This window comes from Rhinolophus sinicus, chromosome 17 (genome assembly GCF_057876585.1).
Source record: "Rhinolophus sinicus isolate RSI-liver-muscle chromosome 17, RSI-T2T, whole genome shotgun sequence".
Lineage (NCBI taxonomy): Eukaryota > Metazoa > Chordata > Mammalia > Chiroptera > Rhinolophidae > Rhinolophus > Rhinolophus sinicus.
This window is the reverse complement of record NC_142517.1, coordinates 64,333,110-64,345,832: the sequence shown is the minus strand read 5'-3', so window position 1 is coordinate 64,345,832 and position 12,723 is coordinate 64,333,110. Positions and strand designations below refer to the sequence as shown.

The following is a 12,723-nucleotide window of genomic DNA, read 5'->3' as shown; positions in this document are numbered from 1 at the left end:
ACACAAATATAAGAATACCATTAAACCAAACTATTACAAGAACATTGCAAGATGAAAAGGGAAAGTCTTCAATAATTGTGTACTTGTTTCAAGCAATATTAGATTCAACAAATTCCAATGCAGTTAGAGAAACCAACTAAGCTGATGAAGTTGGGATAATGGTATCTGACCTTCAAACTGCCTTTCAGAAGACATTTTCAAAGGACAAGAGCCATTGTTACAGTAGTAGCAATAATTACCATGTACTAATTTCCTAGTATGTGTTACACACTGCTAGACGCTTACACATAGAATTGCCTCCTAACACCCCTAAGCTTATGTTTGAAAAGAAATAAGCGGTACTTGCATAAAAGCGGGCATGGGATACGTCTGAAGGCACCGCGACGTTGTAAGGCCCCATGGCTCTATATAAGCATCTGCTGTGTCGCACCAGTACCCCTTGAGGCCATATTGTATTTTCTGACCAACTAAGGGAGAAAGAAATGCAATGTTAGCAAATTGGTAACTACAGATAAGATAGTGTCTGGCAAGGCCAGCTATATTTCTATGGAAGGGATTAAATATTCAAGGCTTCATGTGCCTGAATTCTGAAAATAGTTATTCCATGGTCAAACTGGAAGGAGTTAAAAAGGATTTGTTATTATAACTTCATTGGCATACAGTAAAGAGAGGATGCAAAGTGATACAGTTAACTCAGTGGCAAAGGACTTAAGAGGCTTAGGAGAATGAGCAAAAATAAATGTGTAAGTAAGGCATCTAGGAGCCAGAAAATCAAGTGTAAGCAGGCGGACTGTCATCTCAATCCCAAGTGAGCAGAGGCTATTGGTGGAAACGCTAGAGGGAGCAAACAAGAGAAAGTGGATGGCTCTAAGAGGAGTGGAGACAACAGGTTACTGTAAAATCAGATCCCAAAAAGCTATACAGAAAATAAGTTTATTTATTACATACTTCAAATGCTTCATATATGTAAGAAGCTACACAAAAGAACACAGAGACACACAAGGTACTGACACAGACTTCTTTTTTACCGATTTCTTGGTTTAATTTTTATAGAGGTTTTTCTAGGAAAAAGAAGCTACGGAAGAAGCTTCATTCTTTCCAGCACCAATGTAATGGAGTTGGGGTGGGGGTGGGAATTTTCAGGTTAATTTTTTTTTTTTTTTTAAATCTAAGTTAATTCATCTCTTCCTGATTTTGGAAAAGTTAGTTTCCTAAGGGAATAACTGGGACAGCATTTTAGATATGTTAAAAAAAAAAAAAACTTCTAGCACCCTGAAGCTTTCCCAGTTCAGAAAATGTTCCGTCGGCCCTGCTCACACTTACCAGCATTAAAGTGACGATACACCTCATGGCCATGTGCCATCAGGAGCCTGAAGATGTACAGTACTAGGACTGTGGATTGTATTTTCAATTTTTAGTGAAATTTGTCCTTTGCCCACAGTCGGGTTTCTTTTCAGCCTGGCCCAATCTCTTTCAGTTCCTGGGCTTGAAGGCCTGTGCTAATCTGTATCAGACATCAAGGCAGATAATTGAAGGGAGGACTCTGAGAGGGAGAGGGGAAGGGAAGGTCACCTCAATCTGTCCCACTTAATTAGGAGAGAATTTCTAGGTGATGAAATTTGTGAAATGTTCAAATTATAAAAGGGAGGAAGATGAACAGGTCCAGATCTGAGAGCAAGGTATGATGAAGGGTTCAGCAGTGAGAACAAAAGGATTCTACCGTGAGCCGTGTTGGATCTTGGGATCATGCAGAGAAATGACTGTTAAGGGGACAGACACAATGAGAAGAATACTCAGAGAGAAACAATGAGGGACAGTTTTTATTTAAATAAGGGAAAAGCAAGGAAACATCCATTAGTGAGTTTAAGAAGAAAAAAATAATTAAAAATGCAGGCAAGGAAAATCACTAAAACACATGACCATATATTAGAAATAAAAGACGAGAGAAGCAAATTCCAGCTGCCTAAGTGTGAGATGATTAGCTAGCAACTATTTAGTTTTGGCAATGAAGTGAGAAGATGAATTTTACAGTCTTCTAAAGAGAATTAAAAATACATCATGATTCTTTGAATTTGGGCAAAGGGTTAAGACTGAAAGAAAACTCCAAGATTATAGCTTGGGAAACAAATCAGACACTCTAGAGTGACTGGGCAGTTGAAAGGTAGGAGGCATTTAGGAGAAACTGGGGATGGTGGTGGAAATGAATTAATGTCCCCTGTGTTCGGTTTAGTGATAAGAATCCATGTAGACAAAAACGACAACTGAAATGTTCAAAGCCAAGAACAAGAATGGCATACAAAGCAAATAAACATGACCAGCAGCATGGAGAAAGGTGTCGTGTGGTTTTACCCTCCAGCCTACTCACATGTGCTGGGGAGCATTGCTGTAGGACCCATGTTCGAGCTTCTGCCACTTGCCCAGATGAGCAGCTGATTTATGCAGCAAATCACAGTATTTGGATGGCAGCAGTTGTGTGGTGAGCATGACAAAAGCATTGATCCACACCATAATGAGGTGCTCACACGACCAGCGCATGTCGTAGTACTGGGTACTCTGGAAGAGATCAGAAGAGAGACAAATGATCCATGCACTGGTGAGCGAGAAGGGAGAGATGGGTGTGTGTACATATGCCCCGCAGACAAATGCCATACTGAGTCACACATGCACTGGTTGTCCTGCTGTCCGTGCAGAAAGTTCAAGGGCAGAGTCCTCCAAATCCTTCAACCTGACTTCCTGGCTGTGTGAGTTAGGGCTAGGAGGGAGAGGCAATTATGTTTTAAGTGCTTCCTTTCTAGAAGAAGTGAGTGCTCTCTGGGAACGACCACTCCGGCTGCAGATGTGCTTCTCAGTGGGTGAAGGGCACTAAAATGTCCCAAAAGATTTTGGGCGCAAGTGACATCCGGACCATTTGTCTTTTCTACTGAAGTAAACCAAAGTTTAGATAAAGGTTAGATGAAAATCAAGGCAACTCCTGACAACCATGTTAAGATCAATCACAGTAGGCTAAATTTTACTGAAACCTCGGTCCTCTTAAACTACTCCACACTGATTCTATTGTAAGTACAAGTTTTATTCTCCCTGGAAACTAGAAAAAGAAAACTTAAAAAAAAAAAAAAAAAGGAAAAGAAAAACAGAGGGGCCACCACGGGTGCATCACATGTACGGAAATACCTATCCGCCAACCAGGAGCGGTATTAGTGCACTCCAGATGCAGCCGAACTCCACCATCCAGGCTGCCAAAGGGGAGACAGAGAAAAGGGGGATTAAATAAGAAATGCCCAGTTTATGCCATTCACACACAAATCCAGGAAGCACATGAAAGCACGTAAGCACTTACCTTCACAAAACACAGGGGGAGAAAGGCAACATAGTAGGCACTGAAGAGGGAGTTGAAGAGAACTTCCTTGATTCTGTGGTTGAAATCTGCTTTCAGACATTCTACTTCATTGCGGATGAGGTCTGGAGACAGGGGGCAGCTGTGGGTGGGGATGGGCGTGGTGTTATTGAACTGCTCTTTCAGAGACTCCAGCAGTAAGGACAGGAAGTCTCTGGATTTAGCCAAGCCCCCCACAGCCGAGGCACTTTCCTCTACGGCCTGGTGCTGCACCACGTAGTTATAGTCTGTGAGGAGAAGATGAGCTCTACTGTCTTGGTGGAAACAGCACAGAGGAACATAAACACCAAACCTGTAGAAAAGGTAAATGTGAGAATGAGACCACAGGTGCCTCCTAAGATCCGATCTAGTAACTGTGTGAGTCGAACAGTCACGATTCACTCGAGTGAACAGAAACAAAATGGGGACTTCGCTGATGGTAAGTTCACTATTTGGGAAGCTCTTTAACTAATTTCTTCCCACAAAGGCAATATGCATTCGTTGTAGAATAAAGGGAAACTACAGAAAATCAAAATGACAAGATATAAATCACCTAGAAATAATTATTTTTATAATTTTTAGAATTGGGTATATAAACTCTATAGTTTTTCTTTTTATATGTTTAGCCTCATATAGTATAAACTGTTTTGTAACCTGCTGTTTTAACTAGGTGTGTTGGACATTTTCTATTGTTATTAAATATTTTTCTGTTTAACAATTTTTAAAGATATAGTATTTTCATACCGATGTACCATAATTTTACCCATTTCTCTCTTTTTGGAAACTTAGGCTGTTTCTTACTTTCCACTACCATAAATATCAATGGGATAAGCACTTTCCTACATAGATCTTTGTGGACATCAGATAATTTTCGAATGGCTTGCCCTTCACGTCCAGTTTGGTGAGGGGCTACCCTGTCTCTCTACTATGTCACCCACCTGACTCCCACAAGCTCTCCTAGTTCCCCTCGTTTCTCCACAGTTCTCACCACTCCATACATTTTTCATGTTTATTAGGTTTTTATTTGGGGTTTTTATTCCCCTTGGTCTGTCCTCCCCTGACTACAATGTAAACTCCATGAACCAGAGATTTTAGTCTGCTTAATTCACTGCTGTATCTTTGATGCCTAGAGAGTAGTGGCTGAAATATACTAGGCACTCAATAAATATCTGACGGACTAATGAAAAAGATTCCAGAAGTACAATAAATTTCTACAATTAGAATTACTTGCTTAAAGGACTGAATATTTTCAAGACTTTTCATAACTTCTTGTACTTACTCCAACCTTTGGTTCCTAAAAATTTTTTTTAAATACTTCCCTAAGTCCTCATTAAGTAACTTCCACATTGTAAATAAAATGGTCCTTTCACTGACATAAATTCAGATATGAAAAAGAGCAAATAAAGATATATTTAGTTATACATTTTATTTAAAAAATTAACAAATGTCACTTGTTCATATTTTCTATAGAGGGAGAAAGGATGAGCTTATTAGTAAGTAAGAGAATGGTTAGCAGCAGCTCCAACGTCTACCGCGAATGTGCCCTGTGATAGCAGGGTGGGAGGGGGAAAATGTAGACATGTCGGGCAGAAGAATTCCCACATGTACAAAATTGTGAAGACCAGAGAAGGTTGTAAGTTCAACATTGCTGAAACACAAACTGCACATGGAGGGGTAGGGGTATGTGGCTGGGGTGTGTGGTAGATTGAAATAATGGTCCCATTTCTTTACCCTTCCTTGTAGTCTCACCTGTCACCACGTAAATACATAGCCCTCATTCTGTGGGTGAGGTGACCCTGCCCTATCGCTATAAGTTGGCTCAACAATGTGACGTATTCTGGCCAATGGGATAGTAACAGACATACTGTAATCAGAAGCTTGAAATGGACTTGCATACTGAGCTTGCTCCTTGCCACTGTCAATTTCATGTGGTCACATCCAGGGTAGTCTGCCAGAGCATGAAAGACGTGGAGCAGAGCTGAGTTGTCCTAGTTATCTAAACTGACAGCCAATCAATCCTACATATGTGACTGAACACAGCTAAGATCAGGAAAGTCTCCTGACTTCCAGCTGACCCCAACACATGCATAATAAATACATATTGCAGTATGCTACCATGACTTGGTGGTTGTTTCAGAATTTTGTGGCAATAGATAACTGATACAGCGTAGAATGAGAGAAACTGGAAAGGTAGCATCAAAGGCTTAGACCATGGAGTGCTTTGTAAGACAGAGGAAATAATTCATTCAAGAATTTTAAAGAGCGTTTGTAAAATGATTCAACTTCCATTTTGAAAACCATTCCAGCTACAATGAAAAATGGAATGGAGTGCGAGAACGGATTACCAGAAGACCAGGTGGAGCTTTACAAGCAGTGGACAGATATAAGATAAACATACGAGCTAAAACTGTTAGTCTTTGGACTAATTTATCCTAAATTGAGAAGCTATTTTAGATAAAATTTTTTAAAAAGGAAAAAAAAAAAAAGACAGAGACAGAAGAGTCCCTTTCTTTAACCTATGGATAAATAAGAAAATAAAGATGTAGTTATTGCCATTATCTAGTATTTTAAGTTCCTCATACTTAATTTTTAAATTGAAGTTAGATAAAAGTTAGATTATACAACTTTTAAAAAGTAAAGATAAATATATTCCAACCTAAAATTTGTTTAAATTACTTATTTCATTGTTTTATAGGGGTGTGGAAAGCCTCCAAGAATAAGTAAGCTTCTTTACATACCTAAACTGAAATGCAAGCTTGCTAGCCCTTTTGATGATGGTAATCCTCTTAAACCTGACCAAAATATTCCTTGACGTATCCATAATTAGCCTTTTGAATCAGATATGGTTAACCTTCCAAATGATTCGACCAGCTATTATTGGTAATAGAATAACAATCACTTGTTTTCTTTTTCTCCCCCCCTTTCTTCCGCCCCCCCCCCCCCCCTTCGGTTCAAGCCATTGTTTTTCAGTCTAGTTGTGTAGGACACAGCTCCCTGACCCAGGCTGGTATTATGAGCCTTGCACTCCCCCAGGCTGAGGAAGTCGGTAATCGATCGGCCGCTCACAGCAGCTCTCGCCAGTTGCCGGCCACTCATGACGGCACACGGCAGCCCACTGGCAGCTCACACCAACCTCCAGCTGCTCAACTCAGCCCAACTCCAGGGAGAGCTGCTATTCACAATCTTAGCTGTAGAGGGTGCAGCTCACTGGCTCATGTGGGAATCGAACTGACGGCCTTGGCGTTAGGAGCACGGCGCTCCAACCACCTGAGCCACCAGGCCGGCCCACAATCATTTGTTTTCAACTCAAGGAGCTGAAATATTAATCAAGAAACACTGAAACAACGGATGCAGCATTTAATATACTTTATAAGAAATCTGAATCGTGAAAATTTGTTTATAACATAGAAAATTCACTTTATAGGAGAAAGTTAAATGAAACAGTTGCTCCACAACTGAGCTGATAAGTACCTTAAATAATTGTTTAAACAATATAATTAGACCTACCCATAGGACGAGCAATACAAAGCCTCTTCCTGCCATCCTTGCCCGCACAATCTGATTATGTTTTGATTTTATACTCTGTGACTACCCATATAAATTCATGCTCACACTTCAGCACCATAAATGGTATAAAGCAATGATTCTCAAACTTGAACAGGCATTAGAATCATCTGGAGGGCTTGTTAAAAGACAAATTGCTTGGCCCTACTTTCCAGAGTTTCTGTTTCAACAGGTTTGGGGTAGATTCTGAGAATTTCTATTTCTAACAAATTTCCAGGAGAGGCTGATGCTGCTGTTCTGGGAACCACACATTGAGGACTACCGATTAGAGTACGTAATGGTTCACACAAGGGCTCTGGAATCCAAAAGATCTTCTCACGTAAGTGACCATGTGGAAGTTTTTAAATCTCTTCAACTGTCTTTATCTGTGGCAAAGGCTGCTAATTGTCTGCCAATAGCCACTGTTCTTCCATTCTTCCACAGCAACAGAATTTTTAGTTGAGATACAGCTGCTCTATTAAAGAATTAATTTTCCAGCCTCCCTTACAATCTGTCCTGCTTGGGAGCAAAAAGATAGCAGGATCCTGGGTCCAGATACCATGGAGCTGCCACGGCTACTCAAGATGACTAACACACATACTATATAGGAGAGAGGAATAAACTTCGAACCCTTTTAGCCACTATTATCTTGGATCTGTTATTGCAGACTAAATACACTACATCCTGGGTTCCTGTGATAATTTCATTAGGTGATGTTCATAAGCATGTAGCCCAGCACTTGGCACATAAAAAAAGCTCAATAAATGTTTGCTATCTATTAATATCCAATGAAAAAGTATTAGCCAAATATATACAAGTTAAACTATGCAAAAGTAGTAGTTAGTTTAATAAGCCAATATGTATAATAAGATACCTATACACTCATCAAATAGGCGAAAATTTAAAAAATGGAAAACATCAGATGCTGACAAAAATGTGGAGCAACTGGAACTCTTACAGAATTGGTGGGAGGATAAATATATACAACTTCTTTGGGAAAAGGTCTGGTAGAGTCTTATAAAATAAAACATATTCCTACCTTATGGCCTAGCAAGGCTACTCCTAGATATTTCTCCCAAGAGAATGAAAACATCTTTAAAAAAAAAAAAGGCTCATCTAAGAATGTGCATTGCAGTTTTATTTTTAATACTAGCCCAAATTAGAAACCACCCAGGCATTCAAAAATAAGAAAATAAATTGTGGTATATTCACAGAATGAATATTACCGACATATGCAACCACATGGATGAATCTCAAAAACAATAGGCTGAGTGAAAGATATCTTACACAAAAGTGTACATACTGTATAATTCCATTTATAGTAAAGTCTACAATAGGCAAACTAATCTATGGTGGGAAAAAAATCAAAACAGTGGTTGCCTCTGGGTGGCAGGGGGTGGGGTTTGATTAAAGGGGGCACAAAGGAACTTTTTGGAGTAATGGTGATGTTCTATATTGGGATAGTGGTTTAAGTTACACAGGTATATGCATTTATCAAAGCTTATAAATGTACACAAGATTTTGTGAATTTTATTGTATATGAATTCTACTTCAAAAGAGAAAACTGTAAACAAATATCAAATTCTAGTTATTGATATGTATATGCTGACATATTTTTGGGGAAGTAAACTGAAGTCTGTGATTCAACTTTGAAATGCACCAAAAATAAGACAGCTTGATGGAAGGATAGAGGAATGAATGAACAGACACGTATTATATAATTATAGTAAAATACTAATGGGCAGACTGTAGGTGGGGACTGCACAGGTGTTTGCTAAAAAATTTTCAACCTTGTGTTTAAGTTTCCAAAACAAAATGGTCAAAAAAAGTATATAAGTTTATAGGACTTAAATATGGCATACATGAACCCAAAGAGCAAAGTAATTTGACCAAAAGGGTAAGAATGGTTGATCCAGTTCATTCAACTAACATTAACCACCATTTATGCCAATACAGCTAGTATAAGGGGCCTTTATTTGATGAACAGAGCTAATTAAAATATATTCTCCAATGGTAAGAGATCTGTACCTCTCAGATTTCCCAGGACAGTCTGGATTTATGCTATTGTCCAATTGTATTCCAGTTTAGAAAATAAATTATAGGGTCACCCTACCCACTGTTTCTTTTTCCAATTTTCTGAACTCTTGGTTTATATTTGAAGAATTTCACTTTCCTCTCTCTTTTATACTATCGTTTGCATGACCCAAATCATTCCTTTAAAGACTTACAAGAAAATGGTAAAACTGGAGTACTCACGGGTAGCCAAGGAAAAGGAGATTGAGGACTGAATGGCTTCGGAAGAGATTGACGAGTGTCCAACAAAGGACCCATCCGCACAAAGTGAGTAGCACCAAGCGAGCTGATATCAGAACCATGTAGTGAATCATAGATGCGGCACCCGCTTTAGTGGCCTGCAAGTTTGGAAGCACCAAAAGGAACCTTTTATAAATGACCTTATCCAAAGCAATGTGACTCAAGTAAGGACGGAAAACTGCCCCACCCCACCCTACCTTCCTCATTCTTAAAGATTCAGACATCTCCAGGCAGTTAGTTGTTTCTTCCCTGTATTCCCATAGTGCCTCATACAGAACTCCTTTAAGTTCTTATGACATTATCTAATTTTCATTCTTACATTAAGGCTTCTCAAAGGCTTCTCCATGAACCACATTCATCAGAATTAGTCGGGCTGCTTACTGAACATGCAAATTCCTGCTGTCTTCCCTCGCCAGATACGGGGAACAAAATTGCAAGTCAAAGAACCTGTATTTTAACAACCCACCAAATGATTTCTATGTACATAAAGATAGCTAGCCACTAATTTATCTGACTCCAGACTACGTTATAATGGCATCAACAGTAGCAACAGTTTCTATTTTTCTTTGAATCCTTCCCTCAAATTCGTTTGCTGAATTAATGCTTAGTAACTTACTGAAGCTTCAAAAAATAATCAGATCTTCTTGGACAAATCCCTATATAAATAAAAGTTTCCTTTTTGACTTCTGCAAACATGGAAATAGCATATAATCACTTCCAATTCTTTATATCACAGCTGTCCAAATATTCTTTAATTCCAAATCTTTAAAACTGATTAAATATAGGAAGACAACATACTTGTCTGAACATGAAGCTCTGCAATGTCATTTTCTTTCAAAATGGACTAGGAAGGAGAGAATAAGCAAAATACAGGAGAAAATGATAGACTCCTACCTTGTTTTCCCAAAAATAAGACCTAGCTGGACAATCAGCTCTAATGCGTCTTTTGGAGCAAAAATTAATGTAAGACCCAGTCTTATACTATATTATATTATATAAGACCGGGTCTTATATTATAGTCAAATAAGACCAGGTCTTACATTAATTTTCGCTCCAAAAGACTCATTAGAGCTGATTTTCCGACTAGGTCTTATTTTCGGGGAAACACAGTATAACCTCTAAAACAGCAGTATCAGAACCCAGAAAGGGGAAAAAAAATTTTCTGGAGTCAATAACATATGAAAGGGGATAAGGAGCTTTCCAGGTCCCTCCTATATATCCATTTCTTAGTTTACTCAACATACTACGTAGCATATGTAATATATATATATATATATATATGCAATATATACTATGTATTTATAGTTATTTATGAATGCAAACAGTTGTATTAACATCAAGAACTGCTTACGCCTTAAACTATAAAAAAGGCTCAAGCTGTTCTTAGCTAGAGCAGGGCAGACAGTTGCTATCACTCCCCTGAAATATACCTCTTGCCAATGTACCTCATGTTTCAAAATCTAGGGAAGGTATTTCAGCCACTGGAATTAGTCCACTGCCTCCAGTGTCAAAAGTTTAGAGTTAGAAATAAAAAGGCTGCTTCTGCCCAATATCACCAGAGCAGCTTTGGTATACTTATCAGTTTTGCTTTATTCCAGAGTCCAAGCTCTTAACCACTGTGCCTTGTGTGACACATACTATACTAGGTCCTGGGAACACAGTGGTAAGCAAGATGAACAGGACCTCTGTCTTTATGAGGCTGCCCAACCAAAAAAGACACATAATTAAACTTAGACATTTACACAAATAATTATTTTTACAATTGATGATGTGCTACAAGAAAAGAGTAAGCTGCTATGGAGAACAAATAATAAGAAGCTCTAACCTAGGGAAGGCTTCCTGAGGAAGTGATATTTCAGCTGAGATCTAAAAGATAAGCAAGAATTAGCCAGGTAAGAAGTAGAAAAATATTCCTAACACTATGTTGAGTGAGAGATACAGGATATAAAACTGCATACAGATAATGCTCCCCCAAATATGTATTTTCTATATGCATATGAAGAGCACAAGGAAATTTACCAAAATGTGATTTTCTCAATAATAGGGTACTAAATAATGTTTTTAAATGTCTTATATTTTAGTGTTTTCCAAGTTTTCTTCAATAAAATGTACTACTTTTCTATTTAGAAAAACAATTTTCTAAAGAGAGTTGCCTCAGGTTGGTGAAACAATAGCTGAATAACTTTTTGGTTTTGTGCAACAAATAGAGAAGTAGAGTTGGTCTGGAGGTGAATAAACAGCCTGTCTAGTTGGAGAGGTATTCCTCCTGGAATAGTATTTAGCTTTCTGAATTAATTACCTCCAGCCTCTCCTTAAAAATGATTGGTCTTTCTCAGAGTAGGGATCTTTTCTGTGATATAAGCAAAAAAAAAAAAAAAGGCAAACATTTTAATAGAACAAAGGAAAGATGATTTATGATGGGTATTATCATCAAATTTAAATATTTTAGAAAGAGAATCACTATACAGCTCTTATTCTAAATTTCTGAATGGGTAACATATTCACATTGCTTAAAATACAAAACGTGTAACAGTGTTTGTAGTAAAGTTTCCCTCCTACTAGTCCTATCTCCTAGCCACCAACTAGGTAGCCCATTATTAGTTTGTATGTCCTTCTAGAGATAATTTATTCATATATAAGCAAATATATTTTGTTCCTTCCACCTGCCTTAAACACTGTTCTGTACTTTGCTTTTTTCACTTAATATCTCAGAGGTCAGGATGTGAAGATATTTTCATCTTTTTAACAGCTGCATGCTATTCCATTATGTTGATATATCATAATTATTTAAACATTCCCTTTCTGATGGACATTAAGGTACAGATTCAAGTCTTTGATTAGAAATCTGTTTAAAATTAACCTAAGTATTTTGTACTATAACAATTACAGGTTTCTTTAGAAAACCCAGCTAATATACTCTCCAACTAAGCTTATGCAAAAGCTGTTAAACTATTGTGACACCATTAGTAAAAGAAACAACAGAGTACTTCAAGTTAGAGTCCTTGTAGCTCCAAGGTTATGAAGGATTTACACACTAACTGGATATACTAACATGACATACACAGTACCATTTCTAAGCAACTGAAGAGATGAAACACAATCATTCCCTGCTGTTTTAACAGATGTAAACATAAAACTCCATTGAGTTCCTCTAAAGAAAGAACATAGGTTCTCAATATATCCAAAAGTAAGCTTCTACTTTCATGACCTAAATAAAGAACCTGGGAGAAAAGGTTATAGACAGCCTTTCCCACTGTGAGAAACAGATGATCCTACTACCAATGTTTTTTAGTTAACTTCAAATGGCTTTCATATTATGACTTAATATCTGTAATCACTCTGTGTTTGTAGAAAGAAGATTCCTGAAAATTAGAGCTAACAGACACAAAGACTTTCCCTATATGTTTTGGAAGAAAAAAGTTGACCCTCAGTTATCTGTGATTATAGTAACTATTCATTTAAAATTTCACAATGAATTATAAAGTCCAAGATTA

At 37.9% G+C, this 12,723-nt stretch overlaps 1 protein-coding gene across 1 annotated transcript in view; it reads right to left on the bottom strand.

Moving 5' to 3' along the window:
• Positions 1-12,723, bottom strand: part of TMEM39A (transmembrane protein 39A) — a 30,652-nt gene that overhangs the window by 3,091 nt on the left and 14,838 nt on the right. Inside the window, exons 5-8 of the mRNA XM_019729676.3 lie at positions 9,173-9,327; positions 3,338-3,686; positions 2,366-2,553; positions 347-467 (exon numbers count right to left, since the gene is read on the bottom strand). Coding sequence (XP_019585235.1) covers positions 347-467; positions 2,366-2,553; positions 3,338-3,686; positions 9,173-9,327 — 813 coding nt within the window. The remainder of the gene's footprint in view (positions 1-346; positions 468-2,365; positions 2,554-3,337; positions 3,687-9,172; positions 9,328-12,723) is intronic.